The sequence below is a fragment of the Dipodomys spectabilis genome, unplaced genomic scaffold (assembly GCF_019054845.1).
Source record: "Dipodomys spectabilis isolate Male_0828 unplaced genomic scaffold, ASM1905484v1 ptg000199l, whole genome shotgun sequence".
Taxonomy (NCBI): Eukaryota; Metazoa; Chordata; class Mammalia; order Rodentia; family Heteromyidae; genus Dipodomys; species Dipodomys spectabilis.
The window spans coordinates 1,797,214-1,821,145 of NW_024870876.1; the positions used below are offsets into that span (position 1 = coordinate 1,797,214).

Consider the following 23,932-nt stretch of genomic DNA (forward strand, 5'->3'; position numbering starts at 1 on the left):
CAAGTCCAGGTATCTCAACTCCCACTCATGATAATCAGGTGACAGAACAGTAAATGAAAAATCCACAAGAGAGTTCCCAAAAAGCTCTACAAACACTACTGGTAAACATGCTGAATTAAAAGATTGAAAGACTGCAAAGGACTCAGTGTGAGCATGATAGTAAGAAAGACAAGGCTAACCAAAGATAAATATAGGAACTTCACGAGAATAACGCATCTAAACAAAAATTAATACAGGAGTCTTGTGAGTGTGAAGAAATGAATCAAAGATTGATACAGGAATTACGTGAGCAGGCTGAGAACAGAGAGTAATACAGGTATTGTGTGAGCATGATGAAGCTAATCAGAGAGAATATAGGAATTGCATGAATGGAATGAGAATAGACAAAGATCAATGGAGGCATTCATAGAATCCATAAACAGACAGCTGAAGGAATCCAGGGAGGCCAGAAAGGGAATGTTGAATGGAGCCCATCAGAAGGAAAGGGAGTCCAATGAAAACATAACGAATCAAGTAAGGGATTTGAGAATGAACACTGAAAACCAAATTAAGGAAGAAAAGAAGTTCATAAAAGATCTAAAACAAAGCTCCAACAAAGAATTTGAAGCCATCAAAGCCGACCAATTAGAAGGAAAGGATATAAAAAAACAAAGTAGAAAGTCTTGACAGTAGGTTAGACCATGCAGAAGATCAAATCTGGGGGACTGAAGACAGCCTAGATATTATAGAGAAAGAACAGACAAATATCCAATGCAAATCCAAGAAATATGATAGATGTATTCAACATTTAGAAGACACCACTAGAAGGCCTAATCTGAGGATAATGGGCAGAGAGGAGCACCTAGAGATTTTAGTGAACAGTCTAGGAAATTTATTTAACAGGATTCTAGCAGAGAACTTCCAAAACATGAAAAATGATAGGCCTATTCAGATACAAGAAGCTTTTAGAACCCCAAATAGACCAGACCAGAATAGGACATCCCACCATCACATTATAATCCTCACAGGATCAATTCAGACCATGGAAAGGATCCCTAAAGCTGTCAAGGAGAAAAGATCAATCACCTATAAAGGGAAACCAATTAGAATAACCTCAGATTTCTCAGCAGAGATAATCAAAGCAAGAAGAGCCTGGAATGATGTATGCCACACCCTAAAGACAAACAACTATCAACCAAGAATACTATACCCAGCTAAACTCTCCTTCATAAACTCTCCTTCATAACAGATCAAATAAAAACCTTCCATAGCAAAGAGAAACTGAAACAATATATCTCCACCAAACCAGCCCTACAAAAGATACTGAAAGATGTCCTACACATAGAAAACCAACAACGAAGGCCAAGAAACTGCACCCAATCTGAGAATCTAAGAACCATAGAAAAAGCCCAGTTGTCACAGCCCCCAAGAGGGTGGATAACATGGCAGGAACTATCAAACATCTCTGACTCCTATCTCTCAATATTAAAGGACTTAACTCTCCAATTAAGCGACATAGACTCTCTACTTGAATTGAAAAGCAAGATCCTTCTATCTGCTGCCTTCAAGAGTCACACCTTGCTCATAAAAACATTTTCTGAAAGTAAAAGGCTGGAATAAAATCTACCAAGCAAATGGCCCCCATAAACAGGTAAGCATTGCAATCCTAATATCAGATAAAATAGACTTCAAATTAAAATTTGAGAAGAGATAAAGAAGGTCGCTACCTACTAATTAAGGGATCTCTCCTCAGGAGGATATTACAATTTTAAATAACTATTCACCAAACAACGGAGCACCCAAATTTATCCAGGAAACACTACTTTCCCTCAAACTTCACATAGATCCAAAGGCATTAATTATTGGGGCTTTTACACAGCACTAGCCCCACTAGATAGATCAACTCAGCAAAAAATCAACAGAGAAACTGCAGATCTAAACAACTGCATAGGCCAACTAGAAAGCAGAAATCCACACAATATTCCACACAGCAGAATTAGATGCACAATCTTCTCAGCAAAACATAGAACATTTTCCAAAATACACCACATTTTAGGTTACACAGTAAACTTGACCAAATTCAGAAACAATGATATTATGCCTTTCATTCTCTTAGACCACAGGGGAATAAAATTAGAACTCAACACCAAAAGCCACCAAAGAAACGCCTGTAACACATGGAGGCTGAAAAACACACTGTTGAACCACCAGTGGGTCATGGAGAGGATTAGGAAGGAAATTCAAATGTTCATGATATTCAACAAACATGAACACACAAATTAGCAGCTCCTCTGAGACACAGCAAAGGCAGTACTCAGAGGCAAGTTTATAGCTCTGAGCTCCTACATCAACAAATTGGAGAGATCTAAAACCAAAATTTAATGAGACATCTGAACCTCTTTGAAAAAAGAGCAGCAAGTTAAAACTCCAATCCAGTTGACAGAAAGAAATAATTAAAATTAAATCAGAATTGAATGAATTACAATCCAGAAAAACCATAGAAAGAATCAACAAAACAAAAAGTTGGTTCCTTGAAAAAATTAACAAAATTGACAGACCCTTAGCAAATCTTATCAGAAAAAAGAGAATACACCCAAATAAACAAACTCAGAGATAAGAATGGAAACATCACCACAGAAACAACCAAGATTCAGAACATTATAAGGGAATACTTCTCAAACCTTTATGATTACAAATTTGAGAACCTGAAAGAAATGGCAATTTCCTAGCAAATATGCCATGCCAAAACTAAAGCAATATAAGTTAAACCAACTCAATAGGCCCATATCAAGCACTGAAATAGAAACAGCAATAAGAGACCTCCCATCTAAGGAAAGCCCAAGACTGGATGGATTTACAGTGGAATTCTACAAGGTCTTCAAAGCAGAACTCACACCAATTCTCCTCTAACTATTCAATGAAATTGAAAGAGAAAGTTCACTACCAAACCCTTTCTATGAAGCCATTATAATGCTCATCCCATAACCAGGCAGGGACTCATCAACAAAAGAGAACTATAGATCCATTTCTTTGAACATCGATACAAAACTTCTCAACAAAATTTTGGCCAATCGAAAGGACATACCTAGAAAGATCAATAGAAAGCCCATGGATTGGGAGAGGATCTTCATTAACCATACAATGGAAAAGGGTCTCATATCTAAAATATACTTGGAACTCAAAAAACTAAATCCCCCAACAACAAATCCTCAAAGAAACAACTGCCCGATAAACAACTGGGCTAAAGAGAAACTTATCTGAAGAGGAAATCAGAATGGCTAATAGACATATGAAAAAATGCTCAACCTCTCTAGCCATAAAAGAAATGCTGATTAGCATTGTTGTTTTGATTAAAACAACATTGAATTACCACCTCACCCCAGTTAGAATGGCTATAATCAAGTAATCTAATAACAACAGATGCTGGAGGGGATGTGGATAAAAGGCAACCTTACTGCATTGATGGTAGGAGTGTAAACTTGTTCAACCACTTTGGAAAGTAGTATGGAGGTTCCTCAAAAGACTCTATATAGATAAGCTCCCCTATGACCCAGCAACCCCACTTTGGGGCATTTACCCAAATGATCACAAACAAAGCCATACTAAGGATACCAGCACAACTATGTTTATTGCAGCATTATTTATCATAGCTAAGATATGGAACCAACCCAGATGTCCCTCAGTAGATGAATGGATCAAGAAAATGTGGTACATGTACACAATGGAATTCTATGCCTCCATCAGAAAGAATGGCATTGCCCCATTTGTTAGGAAACGGAAAGACTTGGAAAGCCAGGCCCAAAAAACATAGGTCCCATGGTTTCCCTTATTTGCAATAACTAGTACATGTGTAGGACAAGCAGAAAAGGTCAAAAGCTAGGTACATATGACCAGATAAGATGATGTTAAGCAAAATGAACCCCAAGATAGGGACACAAATATATTTTTTTCTTTCTTGCTATTGTTTCTAGCGTATTTATAATGTACCATGTGTTTTTTTTGTTTCTTTGTACGTTCCTCCTCCACAGTATAACCCCTGTTTTCACTGTATTTGATTTCAGTGCCCTGCATCTTGTATATACACTTCTCTAATTTGCAGAGAGGACAAGAAAAACAAAATGCTTAAAAAAGGATACAGTTTGACCCATTGTAACGATGAGATGTACAAAACACTATGTTGAAAATGAACTTTACAACTTTGGCAGTAGGAGGGGGTCAGGGGGTTGATGGAAAGGATTTGTTGTGGAAGTGGAAGGGAAGGGATGGTAGGGGGGGAAACAATGCTCAATAGGAAATATACTCATTACCTTGCTCATGTAACTGTAACCCCTCTCTCTATACAGCATTTTTACAATAAAAAGTACAAAAAAATTAGAAATAATGTACAGTTTAAAAGCAATTTAAATGCATTTTAGTAATATATATTTCCATCTTTCAATTAAATGTTCATGATTTATCAAAAGACAAAGTGTCTCTTTTAGAATATTTGAAAAACCATAATATAATAAATGTATATCCTTTATTCTTCATGGGTATATTTTTGCACTTACATCCATTTGATTTCAGGTAAATTTCTCTTCAAAGGTGATTTGCTTCATTGTTCACAAATTGCCCATTTTTATTGTTCCCTTCAGACAGCTGTACAAAGGGGTTTCAATTTAACGTGTTCATTTATGTGTACAGTCCATTTATGTGTACAATGCCTTTTGAACAAAGTTATCCCATCCATATTTATCCCAACTACATCCATCTCAAATTTCCTTTTGCAGTTTTCACATATGCAAATTGGGTATTGTGACTATTTTCCCATCATATTCATCTCTCCCACTCCTATTGGATTTCCTCAGTCAAGATATGTTTCAGCTTCCTGGTATTCATGTTGTTGCAGTGCCTCATAATTGCTCAAAGGCATCATGGACTCTCACTTCTATACATACCATCCTGTAGTTGGCTTGACCATCTTTAAATGCATATGGCCCTAAGTGTCTTTTCAAATATGTGTATGTTTTAGGAATAACTTCCATGTATGAGAGAAAACATGTGCACTTGGTTTCTCTTTGTCTTTGTGAGGCTGGCTCACTTCATTCAGTTTGAGTTTCTCCAGGTCCATTCATTTTTAATCAAATAACATAATATTATTCTTTCTGATAAATAAAATTCTATTGTATCTATAAGGTCCCTGTAAATAAAATGAGCTTTTGAGCCATAACTCATTTCAATTCCTAATGAGTTGAAGTGAGTTTTAAATATGTATGTGGTCTACAAACTACATAATCATACATATATTTATATAATATGAAGGTATACAAAGTATGTAATTCACTATATTGGTATTTATAGAATGATTTTATAATAACCAAATTTGATTTCTAAACTGAACTTCTTTCTTTTCTAATAAACATGGCTAATTTTTTAATTATCAAGGTGATGTTCAGAAGGGTTACAGTTACATAAGTAAGGTAACAAGTACATGTCTTGTCAAACTTGTTACCTATTCCCTTATTTTTCTCCTGCTTTCCCTCCCCACATCCTCCCCAACCCCAAGTTGTACAGATCATTTCCAACATGTTGTCTTGTGTTCATAGTTATTTCATCTGTTCTTTGTCTCACCATTCTGTTGTTGTCCTTTCCTTCCCTAATTCAAATATGGCTCATTTTGTATTAACTCAACACTTTAAGCCTAGCCAATATATACCAAATAAAAGAGGATTTCTGTGGCTATCCAGTAATTTAGGGTTCCCACATCTCAACTTTTAATATAAAATTACCCATCTTATTATACTGAATTTTTGCCCTACATTAAGAAATGCAATTTCCAAACTCTACCTTTTTTTCAATTAAATACTTAGTCAACCACATTTATTTAAGAGTAAGGTGCACAGGATACCTACCTTTTTAATGGATTTCACTAAATATTTAAAGTAATATTTTTAATGTAGAAGGTTTGGAAGTTAGATCAACAGTCCACTCCAAATGGGAATCTTTTTGCATGATCCATCTCTAATTTATTTTTGTCTAACTAATAAAATGCATTTTAAAGAATGCATTAATTAACTAAGGAGGTTCATAAAATTAAATCATGATGATGAGTGATTACAGATATTCAGAGAGGTTAGAATGGTACAAAAAATGAGGAAAAAACCAAAGCACCGCTATCTAGCTCCAGAATTTTTTCTGAGGCAACATATCATGATGTATGCCTTGCCTCATTATTTGTGGTCATCCTATCTCAGCCTCTTGAGTGCTAGAATTGAAGTAGGAAAAACGATGTCCAACCTCGTTTGAAAACCTTTTAATCACCCAAAGGAACCCACTAAGAAGTTGATCCCTATTCCTACTCCATACTCAGCAAACATTTTACTTTCTACAAATTTACTTCTTCAGAATACTTCACAAAGGTGTAATTTGTTTTATGTGACTTTTTATGTCTAGCTTCATTCATACAGCACAAAGTTTTAATAGTCCATGTTGTAGCAGTACTTCATTTTTTCACTTTTATTCAATTTTATTGAATTTTTGTTCATTTGTATTGTTAAAACTTTTGTTTATGTATTGATTCATTGATATGCATTTGAGTTGTTTCCATTTGGAGCTATGGTGAATAGTCCTTCTATGAACATTTTTATATACACTTTTGTTTTCAATTCTCTAAGGTATATTCCTAGTATAGAATAGTTAGATCACAAAATGATTCTGTTAACTTTTTAAGGAGCCCCTAAAATTATTTTTCAAAGCCACTGAATCATTTGTACATTCAAACAAGTAGTACACAATAATTCTAATTTCTCTGTATCCTCATCAATACTTGATATTTTCCTCTATGTTTTTGTAACCAGATGAGAAGTAGTATATCACTTTGGCTTTGATTTATATTTCTGTAATGGCTGAACAGCTTTTCATGTTTGTTGCCCATTTTTATTCTTCTTTTGGATCACTGTCTACACAACCTCCTAGTTAATTTTTTAATTGGGTTGTCTTTCATTATTCAGTCATAAGAGCTTTTAATATATTCTGAATTCTATACTCTTACCAGGTCTGATTTGCAAACATATTTTCTTACTTTTGTAGATTGTCCTAGAATCTTTCAAAATTATCCTTTGATTTGAAGTGATTTTTTTATTCTATAGTGTTCCATTTATTTTTCTGCTGCTTGCATTTCAAACAAAATGGTGACTCTTTCAAGGACATGCAACTTACACGTATGTTTCTTTCTCAGACTTAGTTTTAGTTCTTACATTTCAGTCATGGGCCCATTCTGAGGCAAGGATCCAACATCATTCTTTCGCATTTGGATATCCAGATGGCCCAGCACCATTAGTTGAAGAACACTATTCTTCCTTACTGGATAGTCTTGGCACTCTTATTGAAAAACTGTAGATCATTTCAATTTTATTCTATCCCTATACCAAAACCACATTATTGTGATTATTATTGCTTTTGTGTTGCTTTTTTAAACCCAAATGTAAATTTTACAAATATGTTCTTTGTCAATAAGGTGGCTCAGTGGTAGAATGCTTGCCTTGCATACGTGAGGCCCTATGTTCGATTCCTCAGCACCACATAAGCAGAAAAAGCCAGAAGTGGTGCTGTGGCTCAAGTGGTAGAGCGCTAGCCTTGAGCTGAAGAACTGAGGGACAGCGTCCACGCCCAGAGTTCAGGCCCCAAGACTGACAAGAAAAAAAAAAAGATTCCTTGAAATTTCTTTTAAAACATAGAAGCAGCTTTTCCATTTCTTCATAAAGGAGTATCAGAATTTTAATGATAGTTGGACTGAATCTTTAAATCACTTTGAGAAGTACTGCCATCTTAATAATACTGAGATTTCCAGTACCATAAACATGGATGTCTTTCCCTTCCTAAGTGTTCTTTCTTCCAAAATGTGTTCTTGTTCTCAGCATACAAATCCTACTTCTTGGATGAATTTATTCCCAAGAAATTGGTGCTATTATAAATAGACTTATACAAATGATTTTTGGCATTGATCTCATTTCCTACAGCTTTTGTGATTTGACTTGTTAGATGTAATATTATTTTGGTATAAATCCTTGGCGATTTTCTATATATAAGATCCAGTTATCTGTAATAAAATTTTACTTCATTTTTCAACTTGGATTCATTTTTTTCTTGCTAGAATATTCAGTAAAATACTAAAAATAAATTGTATAAACAAGCATTTTTATCTTGGTTCATATTTAGGGGTAAAGATTCAGTCTCATCACTAACGATAACCATAGCTTTGAAGTTTTCCATAAATGTTCTTTACCATTTAGAAGACACTACTATCTATTCTTAATTTTTTAATCATGAAAGGATGTGGTTCATTATTTTTACCTTTTCCTAATCCTTGCACTGCTCTATACAGGGAACATTTTATGAAGTGTATCCATGGTCATTAATGAGGCATCAATTTTAACATTGCAGACAATATCATGGACCTTCCTATTGCAACAGTGCAAAATGGAGACATGGAACAGTGGCACAAAGAATGAAGCTGGGGACCCAAATTAGGTGCAGACCAGATCACTGTCCTTTCATTCTTATCCTTTACTGAGTATGAAGGTGGAGTTCATGCTAGTGTCCAGAAAAAGAAACAGGGTAAGAATCTATCTTTCAGAAAAAAACAATGTAGGAATTAATCAGTTAATGATCTATTACTCTAAAATTTCACACTTCAAAACAAGAATTTATTAACCTACAGTTTCTGAAGGTCAGGGGTTTGGAAGTAACTTTTCTAGGTGTCTTTGGTCCAGGAGATCTCATGGGGTTCAATCAAGTTGCTGGTTGTAGCTATCTGAAGGCTTGACTGAGGCCAGAAGACCCTCTAGAGAAATGAGTCACTCGCATCGATATAGGCAAGAAGCCCTGTGAGTTCCTTACCCTCCAGCCTTTTAAAAGGTGCTTGCATCTCTTTATGACATTACATTTGGAGTCCCACAGAGTGAGTGATCCAAGAGAGAATGACAGGAATAATCTATAATGCTCTTTTAAGTTGTTAGCATAATTACTTTCACAAAAGAGTTTCACTGTGATATTTCCATACACAAGATAGTATGTACTTTGATCAATGTCACCCTATCTAGACTATTCATTCTGAAGCCCCATCCTTCTGCCTTCCTCCATTTTAACAGTTTCATTGAGTTTCATTATGTTATTTTTATGCAATATGTAATGTGCTTTGAGGAACACCATATATTGCTTTCCCCTCCCCTCACAAAAACTTGTCTCCCAATACAGTCCCTTTTTAATAATCATGTCTTGTAATACCTTCTTTGGTGTACTCTTGAAAGTCATTTCTCCCATACGCTATTTGATAGAGGGAAGTCACTAAGTCCATCCTGTACTCAAGGGAGAAGAATTAGAATCTTCCTTTGGAAAATATCAGTCCTATTTATATGGTTTTTTTTGTTTCTGTTGCTTGTTTTGTTTTTTGTTGGTAGAGGGGTTTGAACTCTGGGTCTGGGCACCAGGCTCAAGGCTAGCGGTCTACTACTTGAGCCACAGTGCCACTTCCGGTTTTCTGGTGGTTAACTGGAGATAAGAGTCTCACGAATGTTCCTTCCTGGGCTGGCTTTGAACTGCAATCCTCAGATCTCAGCCTCCTGAGTAGGTAGGATTACAGGTGTGAGCCTCAGGTGCCCAGCTTATAAGCATGTTTTAAAAACCTACACATTAAAGAATACAGTTTCCAGGAAGCTGGAAGCTGGAACATGTGTTTGGCAAGGGGAGGGAATGAGCTCAAGGGAAGTGGCATAGATAAATGGAAAGCAGAAGGGTAGGCAAATGCAGTCATAATATTCAATATACACATGTGAAAAATGGAACTAAGAAAGTTGAGGGGGCCGGGGGCTGGTGGCTCACGCCTGTAATCCTAGCTACTCAGGAGGCTGAGATCTGAGGATCACGGTTCAAAGCCAGCCCAGGCAGGAAAGTCCGTGAGACTCTTATCTCCAATAAAGCACTAGAAAACCAGAAGTGGCATTGTGGCTCAAGCGGTAGAGCGCTTGCCTTGAGCTGAAGAGCTGAGGGATAGTGCCCAAGCCCTGAGTTCAACAGCCAACAACAAAAAAAAAAAAGTTGAGGGGATGAGTGGGGTTGGGAGGGATGGGGGAGAATGATGAAAGGGTGACTTTAATCAAGATGCATTGTACTCCTAAACTCAAAACTCACATGTTAAATTGAAATCACATTACTTGAGGATAATAAAAATAAATAAAATAAATTTAATATTATTAACTTTCCTTTTTTTGTGTGTTCATTTTGGAGCTTGAACTCTAGGCCTGGGCTCTGTCCCTCAGCTTTTCAGCACAAGGCTAGCGCTCTACCACTTGAGCCATAGGACCACTTCCAGTTTTTTCTGCTTTTGTGATGCTGAGGAATCAAATCCAAGGCCTCATGCAATCAAGGCAAGCACTCTACCACTGAGCCACCTTCCCAGCTGCATTATTATCTTTCCTGTAGAAACATATATATCATCATATAGATCATCAAATAAACACTCCCAAATTAGAAAATAAAAACATACTATTAAAACCCAGTACAACTATGTACATAAACCATACAGAAATAATCCAGAAGGCAGAGGCCAATGATATATTATTAATTCCCAGTTGGGTGATATTGACAATATTTTAAATGTATGCTTAATCCTTTCAGGAATAATTAAAATTAAATCAGAATTAAATGAGTTAGAGTCAAAAAAAACCATAGAAAGAATCAACAAAACAAAAAGTTGGTTCTTGGAAAAAATTAACAAAATTGACAGACCCTTAGCAAATCTTATCAGAAAAAGAAGAGAACACACTCAAATAAACAAACTCAGAGATGAGAATGCAAACATCACCACAGAAACAACCAAGATTCAGAACATTATAAGGGAATACTTCTCAAACCTTTATGCTAACAAATTTGAGAACCTGGGAGAAATGGACGATTTCCTAGCAAATATTGACATGCCAAAACTAAACCAAGATGAGTTAAATCGACTTAACAGGCCAATATCAAGCATTGAAACAAAAACAGCAATAAGAACCCTCCCATCTAACAAAAGCCCGGACCGGATGGATTTACAGTGGAATTCTACAAAGCCTTCAAAGCAGAACTCACACCAATACTCCTCCAACTCTTCAATAAAATTGAAAGAGAAAGTTCACTACCAAACTCTTTCTATGAGGCCATCATAACCCTCATCCCAAAACCAGGCAGGCACTCATCAAAGAAAGAGACTTATAGTCCCATTTCTTTGATGAACATCGATGCAAAACTTCTCAACAAAATTTTGGCCAATTGACTTCAATAATTCATCCAAAAAATTATACACCACAATCAAACAGGATTCATTTCAGGGATGCAAACCTGGTTCAATACATGAAAATCAATTAACATAATTTATCACATCAGTAAGAGCAAGGATAAGAACCACATGATTTTCTCAAGAGATGCAGAAAAAGCTTTTGACAAGATCTAACATCCCTTTATGATGAAGGCTCTGGAAAAGTTAGGGATCCATGGAACATTCCTCAATATAATGAAGGCTGTATATGATAAACCTACAGCCAGCATTATACTTAATGGTGAAAAACTAAGGTCATTTCCTCTAAACTCTGGAACAAGATTAGGATGTCCACTCTCTCCACTTCTCTTCAATTTCATATTAGAATGTCTAGCTACAGCAATAAGACCAAATGTAAACATAAAGGGGATCCAAATAGGGAAAGATGAAGTAAAACTCTCCCTCTTTGCAGATGACATGATCTAGTATTTAAAGAATCCCATGGAGTCTACTCCCAAATTACTCAAGCTGATTCAAAACTTTGGCAAAGTAGCAAGGTATAAAATTAATCCTCAAAAATCAATAGCTTTTCTGTATGCCAACAATGAGAAGAGCGCAGCTGAAATCAGAAAAGCAACTCCATTTGTAATAGCCCCACAAAAAAATAAAATACCTAGGAATTAACTTAATGAAAGAACTAAAGGACCTCTATGATGAAAACTTTAAAAACCTGAAAAAGGAAATCAAAACAAAACTTAGAAAATGGCAAAACCTCCCATGCTCCTGGATTGGAAAGATTAACATCGTGAAAATGGCAATACTTCCCAAGGCTATCTACAAATTCAACGCGATACCTATCAAAATTCCAACCTCATTCTTCAAGGAAATAGAAGAGGCAATCCAAAAATTCATATGGAACAATAAAAGACCCCGAATAGCAAAAACGCTCCTCAACGGAAAGAACACTGCTGGAGGAATATCAATACCAAATTTCAAACTCTACTATAAAGCCATAGTAATCAAAACAGCTTGGTACTGGCATAAGAACAGACCTCAGGACCAATGGAATAGAATTGAAAACCCAGAAATGAACCTACAGACCTATAGCCATGTAATCTTCAATAAGGGAGCTAAAAGAATAGAATGGAAGAAAGACAGCCTCTTCAGTAAATGGTGCTGGCAAAATTGGTTAACTACTTGTAGAAAACTAAAGCTAGATCCTTATATATCACCCTGCACCAGAATCAACTTCAAATGGATCAAAGACCTCAAAATAAAAGCAGACTCCATGAAAATATTACAGGAAAGAATAGGAGAAACCCTAGGTTTCCTTGGCACAGGCCAAAATTTTCTTAATAGCGACCCAGAAACACAACAAATCAAAGAAAGTTTGGACAAATGGGATTGCATGAAACTGCAGGATTTCTGCATGGCAAAGGACATAGCTAGCAAGATCAATAGAAAGCCCACGGATTGGGAGAAGATCTTCACTAGCCATACAAGGGACAAGGGTCTCATATCTAAAATATACCTGGATATCAAAAAATTAAATCCCCCAACAACAAATCCTCAAAGAAACAACTGCCCAATAAATAAGTGGGCTAAAGACTTACAGAGGAACTTCTCTGAAGAGGAAAGAAGGATGGCCAATAGACACATGAAGAAATGCTCAACCTCCCTAGCCATAAAAGAAATGCAAATCAAGACAACATTGAGGGAGGCAACAATGCTTGATAAGAAATGTACTCATTACCTTGTGCAGGTAATTGTAACCCTTCTGTACAGTATTTTCACAATAAAAATCTTATTAAAAAAAAAAAAGAAATGCCATGGGTCAATATTCAAGACCTGAGTGCATGTCCAGGTAAAAGTATAAGATCAAATTAAATTCATAAAATAAAATCCCCTTTTCTCCTAAAAACAAAACAAAAGAAAATAAAAATATTGAGATACTACCTCACCCCAGTTAGAATGGCTACAATCAAGAAATCTAATAACAACAGATGCTGGAGGGGATGTGGACAGAAGTGAACCTTACTACATTGTTGGTGGGATGTAAACTTGTTCAACCACTTTGGAAAGTAGTATGGAGGTTCCTCAAAAGACTCCACATAGAGTTCCCCTAGGACCCAGCAATCCCACTTTCGGGCATTTACCCAAATGATCACAAACAAGATCATACTAAAGCTACCAGCACAACTATGTTTATTGCAGCATTATTTGTCATAGCTAAGATATGGAACCAACCCAGATGCCCCTCAGTAGATGAATGGATCAAGAAAAATGTGGTATATATACACAATAGAATTCTGTCAGAAAAAAATCACATTGCCCATCTGTTAGGAAATGGAAAGACTTGGAAAAAATTATATTAAATGAAGTAAGCCAGGCCCAAAGAAACATAGGTCCCATGGTTTCCCTTATTTGAAATAACTAGCATTTGTCTGAGACAAGCAGAAAAGCTCAGATAAGTTGATGTTAGGTGAAATGAACCCCAAGATAAGGACACAAGCGGTTTTTTTCTTTCTTGTTATTGTTTCTAACGTATTTACAATGTACCACGTGATTTCTTTTTGTTGTTGCTTTGTATGTCCCTCCCCCATGGCATAACACCTGTTTTCACTGTATTTGATGTTGGTATAATTTGGGGAGCAGAAGGGAAAAAACAAATTGTTTAAAAAGTGATACACTGACCCATTGCAACAATGAGATGTACAAGACCTTATGTGGAAAAACGAACTTTCCAATTTAGGTGCAGGGGGCAGGGGGGGGATGTAGTTTTTGGGGAGATGGGGAGGGAATGGGAACGGATGATAGGGGAAAAACAAAGGAGGAGGCAACAATGCTTGATAAGAAATTTACTCATTACATTGCTCATGTGATTGTAACTCCTCTGTAGAGTATTTTCACAATAAAAAACTTATTTAAAAGAAAATATCCCTTGAGGTTTGGTGTTAAAACCTGAATAAAAATAGCAACTGAGTTTTAGGGTTAAAAATCTTAAAAGCTACAGTTGTCCAGACCTTCCTTTCAGTTATAGTATCCCCCCCAAAGAGGGCAGAAGAAGCTGGACACTGGTGGCTCACACCTGTAATCCTAGTTACTCATAAGACTGAAATCTGAGGATCATGTGTCAAAGCCAACCCAGGCAAGAAAGTCCATAAAACTCTTATCTCCAATAAACTACACCCACAGTAAAGCTAGATGTGGAGCTGTAACTCAAATGGTAGAGCACTAGCTTTGAGCAGAAGAAGCTCAGAGGCAGTGTCCAGGCCCTGAGTTCAAGCCCCAGGACTGGTACAAAAATAAAAAAGAGTAAAGTAGAAAGAATTTCTCATGCTATGTGTCTGCTTTTAGGTCCAATATTACCAAGATAAGTTCAACAGCACTCAGGAATCCAAGATTCTAACTTAATGACTATGAAAATAGCTACATTCGCAACTGGCTTAATAAATGAACAGAAGGACTGGCTTATATGAGAACATAATATTGTTCTGTGGAGAAAATTATAAGTAAATTATAAATTATATCTCAGAGATATATTCTTAAAATAATTTTCTGAAAAGATGTCCACTAGTCAGCATTCATCACAACACTTTCTAGACATATGAAAATTCATTCATTAGTGTGAACTGATGGGACACTGAGCTCAACATTAGGTAATAATCCTGCAAGTCATCATTATGATTACTTGTCAGTCGCACTGAGAAAAATTATTCACTTTCCTGCATCTGCATTTTTAATGCTGTTCATTCTGCTTTCTGCATTACAGGACTAATGTATGAATATTCTAGAAAAATGAAAGCTAAAAGCTTCTGGTTTTGTCATGTATTTGTGTCATATGTTCTCTAGGGCTTCCTCATGGAACCAGAGCTTGTATTCCAAGAAGATTAATACAAGAAGGGAAGGCAGAAGATGCAAATCTTATTTTTTGTTACTCATCGCTGGTGCTCTTCCACTTAAACCATACTTCCAATTCTGGTTTTAAAAATTCTCATTATAAACGTGATGTACAAAGGTGTTACAGTTACATAAGTCAGATAATGAGCACATTTCTTTTGGGACAATGTCACCCCTTCCCTCACTCTCTCCTACTCAGTTCTGGCTCTTTGCTGGTTAACTGAAGTTAAGAGTCTCCTGAATTTGTCTGCTTAGGCTTTGAATGGAGATTCTCAGGTCTCAACCTCCTGAGTAACTAAGATTATAGGAGGGTAGATCAGAGGAAGATGATGAAGGGTCCACAGGGAACCCATACAATTATCTTAGAAATCAGAGCTTTAGAATTTTACTGAATAGTCTGCACCTAGAGAGTCACACCAAGTGAGACATAATTGTACAAAGACTTTTGCCAGAGAGGAAAATTACAGGAAGCCTACTTAAGAAGACAGATCCGAGTACACATCAGCAGCTATAGCTGCAACTGCACAAAGGCAGCCAGAGAGAGCCAGGCAAAGGCAACACCAGAGACAGAATGTGCACAGCTTTTCACTCACCTTCAACATGAACTGGATGACTGAAAGCAAAAATCCACATCCTGCTGGCCACATCAGATGGACATGAGAAAACTCATCACATCGCAGAGTCCAAAACTCCAAAGCAATGTGTGAGTACCCCACAAAATCCATCTTCACTCCAGCCCAGAGGACAGCTTCTGGAACAAAAGCCTCTGCCCACCTGAGAAGAATGCCAAGTTCGATACTGACATAGAGCTAGCCAAAGAGGCTAGCAGGTAACACAGGCTTGCAAAGCAGCAAGTGCAGCACCATTTCTCAATGAGGCAAAGGAATCTGACCAGTGAGATACAGCTCTACCCAGAGGAAGGCTGCCCCACCCAGAAGGAGCTCCTCCCAGGGAGGGACAACTTTACTGCCCCTCTGCAGCAAACACAGACATTCCAGTCATATGGCAGCTAAATTTGCAGCTTTCCTGGTGCAGGAATTAAAAACCCAAAAGTCTGTAAAATTTCACTGAAAAAAAAAAAGGAAAAAAAACTGGATAGGCTATAAAAGCCAAGAGCAGCTACAGGCTGGGCCAAAATAGTCTTAGAAGCTAGCCCCTCTGGGAAAAGCCACTGATTCCAGACACCACAATCCCACTCACACTCAAGCTCACCTGCAGAGACTCCAACCTACAGAACTGAATAACCTCCTTCCTGCATTATACACAAAGTGGATCCCCTCTCTTGCTTAGTCTGGGAGTAGGATACAAAAATTCCAAAATTTGTAAGGCAGGACATTTTTCCTGCCACTTAAAGTGATTTGAGAAGCCCCTGAGCCACAAGGAAAACTGACTACTGCAAGGAAACCAAAGGATCCATCAAGAGACAGGATAGTGGGCATACGGGAAACACAAACTCCCTCAAATAAATTGAAGATTTTTTTCTAATTCTAATTTTAATTTTTTTCTATATTTATTTTTTCCTTTTTTCCAATTCCTTTCCTTCTTCATTGCTGTTCTGTTCATTCCTATATACACAGTCTATGGTGATTACTAAGCTTCCTCCTTAATTATATGCATACTTAATACAGGCTATATTTTGATTACTTAATTTTCTATTTCTCAATCTTAGTATTTTTATTTTAGTATTATTACTTTATAAATATATAAATTTTTAAATTTCTTTCTTTTTTTTCTCTGAATTTAGGTCTTAGTTTCTTCCTTATATTCATTTCCTTCTCTATATTACTCTATTCTTATTTTCTCCTCCTTCTACTCTTAATCTTTCTTCTAATTTCATCTCAACCTGTTTTCCTTTATTTCTGGTCCTTCACTCCATCTTCATTTTCATTGATCCCTAGTTGTTTGTCTTTGAGCTAGACTTTATCTGTATCCATTTAGACTATGTCAAAGTGGCTCACCATGCTAATGTTCAGATTGCTTTAAAGTTCATGACACATTTGTTCATTGATTACAACTATATATAATCCCTACTCCTGAACCATAATATCCTTCCCATAACAAAGAAAAGGAAAGATAGATCAGGAAATACCTATGACTGTGAACCTCTAGATTGGTGCAATTACAGGGCTTGGGATTGGTTTTTGTCTTAAAATTGTGTACTGTGGTGGTATTGGCTTTGCTTTTGAATCCAAATGGAGAGGTAGGCTGAAAATACCTATCTATGATTTTGAACCTCTAAGGTCTGTGCTATTGTTTCCAATTGGGCAGATCAGGCCATAGAAACACCAGTAATCTAAACTCCCACTCAAAATAAACAGGCAACAGTCTTCAAATTAAAATCAGTAAGAAGAGATACAGAGAACATTGCATGCTAATAAAGGGCAATAGACTTCAAATTAAAATCAGTGAGGATACAGAAGGATATTACATACTTAGGATATTACATACATAGGATCTTTCCTACAGGAGGATATGATAATTCTAAATATCTGTACACCAAATGCCAGAGCACCCAAATTCACATTTAGATCACTTAGATCCAAACACATTGATTTCTGATGACTTTAACATACCAATGTCACCTCTAGATAGATTAACCTAGCAAAAACTGAACAAAGAAAACTCAAAAATTAAAAAAATCTGCATAGACCAACTAGACTTAACAGAACTCTACAGAATATTTTACCCATCACTATCAGAATATACATTCTTCTTGGAAACATATGGAGCGTTCTCCAAAACAGATGACATTTTAGGGCACAAAGCAAATCTGTACAAATTCAGAAATGTTGAAATTACTCCCTGTGTTCTCTCAGCTCACAATGGAATAAAATAATAGCTCACACCAAAAGCCACCATAGAAAATTCTGTAACATATGGAAACTGAACACTTTGTTTAATCACCAGTGGGTCAGTGAAGAGATCAGAAAGGAAAATCAAACATTCATGATATTTAACAAAAATAACACTCAAAATACCAGCTCCTTTAAGACACAGGAAAGACAGTACTAAGAGGAAAATTTTTAGTTCTGAATGGCTACATCAACAAATTGGAGAAATCTCAAACCAACAATTAAATGATGCACCTTAAGCTCCTTCAAAAAAGAGCAACAGGGCAAACCCCAATCCAATAGACAGAAACAAATAATTAAAATTAGAATTAAATAAATTAGCATCCACAAAAACCATAGCAAAGATCAACAAAATGAAGAGTTAGTTCTTTGAAAAACTTAACAAAACTGACAGACCCTTAACAAATCTGACCCAAAAAAAATAGATGCAGATCCAACACTCCTTTATGATGAAAGCTCTGGAGAAACTAGGAATTCATGGAACATTCCTTAATATAATAAAGGCTATATATGACAAACATACAGTAGTATTATACTTAATGGTGAAAAGTTTGAAACATTTCCTCTAAAATCATGAATGAGATAAGGATGTCTGCTTTCTCCACTCCTCTTCAATATATTATTGGAATTCCTAGCCAGAGAAAAAATGGCAAGAGAAAAACATAAAGGGGATTCAAATAGGGAAAGAAGAAGTAAAACTCTCCCTCTTTGCAGATGATGTGATCCTGTATTTAAAGACCCCCATAGAATCCTATCCCAACTACTTAAGCTAATCCAAAACTTTGGTAAAGTAGCAGGGTATAAAATTAACCCACAAAAATCAGTAGCTTTTCTGTGTCCCAACAATGAGAAGATCAAGACTGAAATCAGAAAAGCAATTCATTTTGTAATAACCTCAAAAAAATAAAACGTAGAAATTAACAAAAGAAGCAAAGGACCTCTATGATGAAAACTTTAAAAACGTGAAAAAGGAAATTAAAGCAGAACTAAGAAACTGGAAAAATCTCCCATGCTTTTGGATTGGGAGGATTAACATCATGAAAATGGCAATACTGCCCAACACTACCTACAAATTCGATGCAATACCCATCAATATCTCAACAACATTCTTTAATGAAATAGAAGAAGCAATTAAAAAATTCATATGAAATAAAAGAAGACCCCAAATAGTAAAAAACAATCCTTAGTAGGAAAAACAGTGCTGGAGGAATATCAATACCAAATTTCAAATTCTATTATAAAGCTGTAGTTATAAAAACAGCTTGGTACTGGCACATGAACAGGCCTGAGGACCAATGGAATAGAATTGAAGACCCAGACATGATCCCACAGACTATGGCCACCTAATCTTTGATAAGGGAGCCAAAATCATCAGATGGAAGAAAGACAGCCTCTTCAACAAACGGTGCTGGTAAAATTGGTTATACTAGTGAGGGAAACTGAAGTAAGATCTTATAGATCACCCTCCACCAAAATCAACTCCAAATGGATCAAAGACCTCAAGGTAAAAGCAGAGACCCTAAAAATATTACAGGAAGGGATAGTGGATACATTAGGGATCCTTGGCACAGGTTGAAACTTCCTAAATAAAGATCTGCATACACAATTAATCCAAGAAAGGCTGGATAAATGTGATTGCATTAAACTTCAGAGCTTCTGAATGGCAAAAAAGGAAATAGATAGCAAGGTAAATAGAAAGCGCACAGATTGGGAGAATATCTTCTATAGCTATACAACAGACAAGGGCCTCATATCTAAAATATACTTAGAGCTCAAAAATTAAACCCCCCAAAAACACATCCTCAAAGAAAGAACCACCCCATTAATAAGTAGGCTAAAGAACTAAAAAGATTTCTGGAGTGGGAACAAGAATTGCCAATAAAAACAGGAAGAAATGTTCAACATAGCCGGGCGCCAGTGGGTGGCTCATGCCTGTAATCCTAGCTACTCAGGAGGCTGAGATCTGAGGATCATGGTTCAAAGCCAGCCCGGGCAGGAAAGTTTGTGAGACTCTTATCTCCAATAAACTGCTAGAAAACCAGAACTGGTGCTGTGGCTCAAGCGGTAGAGCGCTCACCTTGAGCTGAAGAGCACAGGGACAGCACCTAGAGTTCAAGCCCGACGAAAAAAAGAAAAAAGAAAGAAAGAAATGTTCAACATATCTAGCCATAAAAAAATGCAAATCAAAACTACATTGAGATTCCATCTCACCGCAGTTAGAATGGCCATTATTAAGAAAACAAATAATAACAGATGTGTGCAGGGATGTGGCCCAAAGGGAACGCTACTCCACTGTTGATGGAATGTAAACTGGTTCAACCAGTCTGGAAAGCAGTATGGATGTTTCTCGTTGGAACTGCCCTACGATTCAGCAATCCCATTCCTGGGCATCTAGCCAAATAATCACAAACAATACCACACTAAAGCTACCACCACAACTGTGTTTATTGCAGCATTATTTACCATAGCCAAGATATGGAATCAACTCAAATGCCCTCTGTAGATGAATGGATCAAGAAAATGTAGTATATATACACAATGGAATTTTATGCTTCCATCAGAAAGAATGACATTGCCCCATTTGTAAGGAAATGGAAAGACTTGGGAAAAAAATCATATTAAGTGATGTAAGCCAGACCCAAAGAAACATAAGCTCCATGGTCTCCCTCATTTGTTATAATTAGTATATGCCTAGGGTCACAATAGCCCAATAGCCCAATAGGTATGTACATATGACCACACAAAATGATGCCAATCGAAATGATCTCCACAATATGGAAAGAGGTTTTTTTTGTGGGACAGGGATTATTTAGTCTTTCTTCTTTTCCTCTCTGTAGTGCACTATTCACAGCTATTTCTTTTGTCTTTTCTTTTCTCTTCTGGTTTATTCCCTGTGGTCACTGCTTGTGATTTTGGTACCCTTTGTCTTGTATATAAGTTTATCTGACTTGAAGAAGGAAAGGGGAATTCACAGAAATGGTTGGACAATGAGTGAACCAATGCAACAGTGATACTCACTAGACACTATGTTGGAAATGAACTTTACAACCTGGGGAAGGGAAGCTGGAGGGGAGGGCAAGCAGTAGAAAATGAGGGAGGGGGTAACATTGCTCAAAAAGAAATGTATTCATTACTTTACTTATGTAACTGTAACACCTCTGAACTCACCATCACAATAGAAGAAGAAGGAGGAGGAGGAGGAGGAGGAGGAAAAGGAGAAGGAGAAAGAGAAGGAGAAGAAGAAGGTGGCATGAGTGAGGTCCCATTGATTGGCAAGAATGAACTACTTAAGTGGCCTAATGCTGATTTAAAGTCATATGAAAAAGAAGCAAATTTATAAATTAATCCATGCCTAGAAATCTTCCTCTTTTCAACCCCCAGAACTGAAGTGACAAATATTTGATCCACTGGCTTTACCATATTTGTCTGTCTTCTCTCCAATAGCATCAACTGTGCCATCCGGGTGCAGACGGACAAACCCTCCAGTCAGCCTGTTGTAGAACTGAAGAGTGTTTCCTTTTGTAAACTTCCAGCTCTCTGCAGCCCACTAAAAAGAAAAGCAAAACAAACATGCCTTATGAAAAGATACTACTAAGAATTATCTTTACCAAAATTACAGTTTTGTTTAACACATAATATAGCTATTTCAATATTGAACTAAATAATTTAAAGTTCAAGGCAAAATCTTACTGTTTCTTTACTCTTAAGTTCTAGCTTCTGCCCTGAGAAGATGAAGCAAAGAGAGAATCATTAATTTCCACAGTCATGCTTTTTTCAGTCATCATAAAACGTAATTTTCCAAGAACCAGTGTATGACACTTACTTGCAGAAAAGATACTATTATCCCTGGCATATATTTCTCTGACAATTTTTCCATCATCCTCTCCTTGATCCAGCCATCTGCGGAAATAAAAATGTGTCAGTGATTTTCAAGCTAAACCTAAACCACTAACACTTATCTAGCCAGTTCAGCAGGAGCTTGGGAAGGCACTGACATGTAGTAAGAGTAGCATAGAGCAATACAGAATAGAAAAAGAAATCCTAAAATGACCGTAAGAGTGAAAGGCGAGGTGGAAGAAGCTGTCTTCTGGTGAGATAAAATTCTTTTCCCTCATGCACAGGTGAATCAACCAGTTAGCCTGATAACCGCCAACTGAACCAAGCTCCAACCCAAGTCAGTTATTTGACACATGGTCATTAATAGCTGCATAAATGAAGTATAAAAGACATAGCAAAATAATTCAAATAAAGTCAATTATAAGTCAGCAATGTCATCAATGTTTAAAAAGCAGCATTTACCATGTATATTTACCATTTGGGACCTCGGCAAGGGAAATATACTTGCATGATAGAGATCTCACCCTCCTAACTAATGTGTAGAGAAAAAATCACATTCTAAGGACCTGTCTTAAATTATCAGTAAATATTCCATTACATAACCATATAAATATTCCATTTGTATAACATTCTAAGGAGCTATCTCAAATTATCAATACTCTGTTCATATAACTATTCCATTTATATAAACATAATTGATGATATTTCTCTATAGAAGAAGTGAATGTTCATAAAAGTGATGCACTGACATATCAATGACCCACCATAACTGAATTTGAGCTTGAGTCTGATTCTCTGAGATGATTTTGCTGGGCATAAAAGCAATTACACGAACCTGTGACAGAAGAAGGCATACTCGTGGTTTGTGGTTGGATCTTTGACCACAACATCATCAAGAAACCAGCCATTTCCTAAACACAAATCAAAGGAAAATGTAATGCAAGTAAATGTGTTTGTATTTTGGGGGGATTATTGCAAGTTTTTAGGTCTTACTTCCAAATACATATACAGGTCTGTCTAACATAAAGCTTTCCTACTGCAAAACCATTTATTATAGAAGTAAATGTTAGAAACATTTCAATACATTTGTTACACATGAACAAAAGCACAGAATTATTCTAAAGCTGATTATTCTAAAGTGATATAAATTTCACTATTATTTTCCAAACAAATAAAATTTAATAATTCTGCATGTGCTCTTAATAACTATATTCATAATCTTAGACCTAAGATCTTCCAAATAATGTGTATTTAATGAGTTAGTAATATTGTCTATTTCTAGAATATTATAAAAATTCAAATTTGGACTAAATCTGTACAAATGAGGCCATGTGTGGTAGCTTATGATTGTAATCCTAGCCATTCCGGAGGGGGGGGAGAGGGGGGAATGAAAGGTCAGAAAGATGGTGGTGCAAAATGTTAGTGAAACCCCAGCTCAATAAATAAGCTTGGCATAGTGATTTATGCTTGTAAGGATTCACGCCTGTAATTTCGGCTACACACAAGATACTGGTAGTAGGACTGTGAGCTGAGGCTGGTACTAGGTAAAAACTTAAGAATTAGCTGCTAAATAAAAACCAAATGGTTAGGGGGGTATGGCTTAAGTCATAGAGTACCAGAATCATATGTGGTGTGTGTGTGTGTGTGTGTGTGTGTGTGTGTGTTGTAAAAGAGTAGCCTTTCTCCCTCTGACCTTCTCCAAATGATTACCACATTCTGGGAACTGAGCAGAAATATCTTTATAAGAACTCTTGTCCTGGTGGTAGACGCAAACATTTGATAAAATGCCTCCTCTAATCAAAGAAATCAGTATAAAACCAAAAGAAATGACTGAATGTACCACATGGTACACTTACTCTAAGATAATTGTAAGCACCCACCCACCCCCACCCACCTACCTTCTCATAATAAAATCCCTTGACATTGGGAGAACTCACTGAGCCTAGTATCAGATGTACTGCACCCTTTTCTGGTTGTTCACTATTCTCTTTTCCTTGTCTTTACTAACACACTTTTTTAGTTTCTATCTCAATGGATCTATAATTCTTTTTTGTAATAACTTCATAAACTCAGTGCCTCAGGATGAGGTAAAAGC

The 23,932-nt window shown here is 36.5% G+C and overlaps 1 protein-coding gene across 1 annotated transcript in view; it reads right to left on the minus strand.

Moving 5' to 3' along the window:
- Positions 1–23,932, minus strand: part of Rp1 (RP1 axonemal microtubule associated) — a 172,292-nt gene that overhangs the window by 80,693 nt on the left and 67,667 nt on the right. The window contains exons 8-11 of the mRNA XM_042696149.1: positions 22,673–22,748; positions 21,824–21,900; positions 21,691–21,722; positions 21,418–21,547 (exon numbers count right to left, since the gene is read on the minus strand). Of these exons, the coding sequence (XP_042552083.1) occupies positions 21,418–21,547; positions 21,691–21,722; positions 21,824–21,900; positions 22,673–22,748 (315 nt within the window). The remainder of the gene's footprint in view (positions 1–21,417; positions 21,548–21,690; positions 21,723–21,823; positions 21,901–22,672; positions 22,749–23,932) is intronic.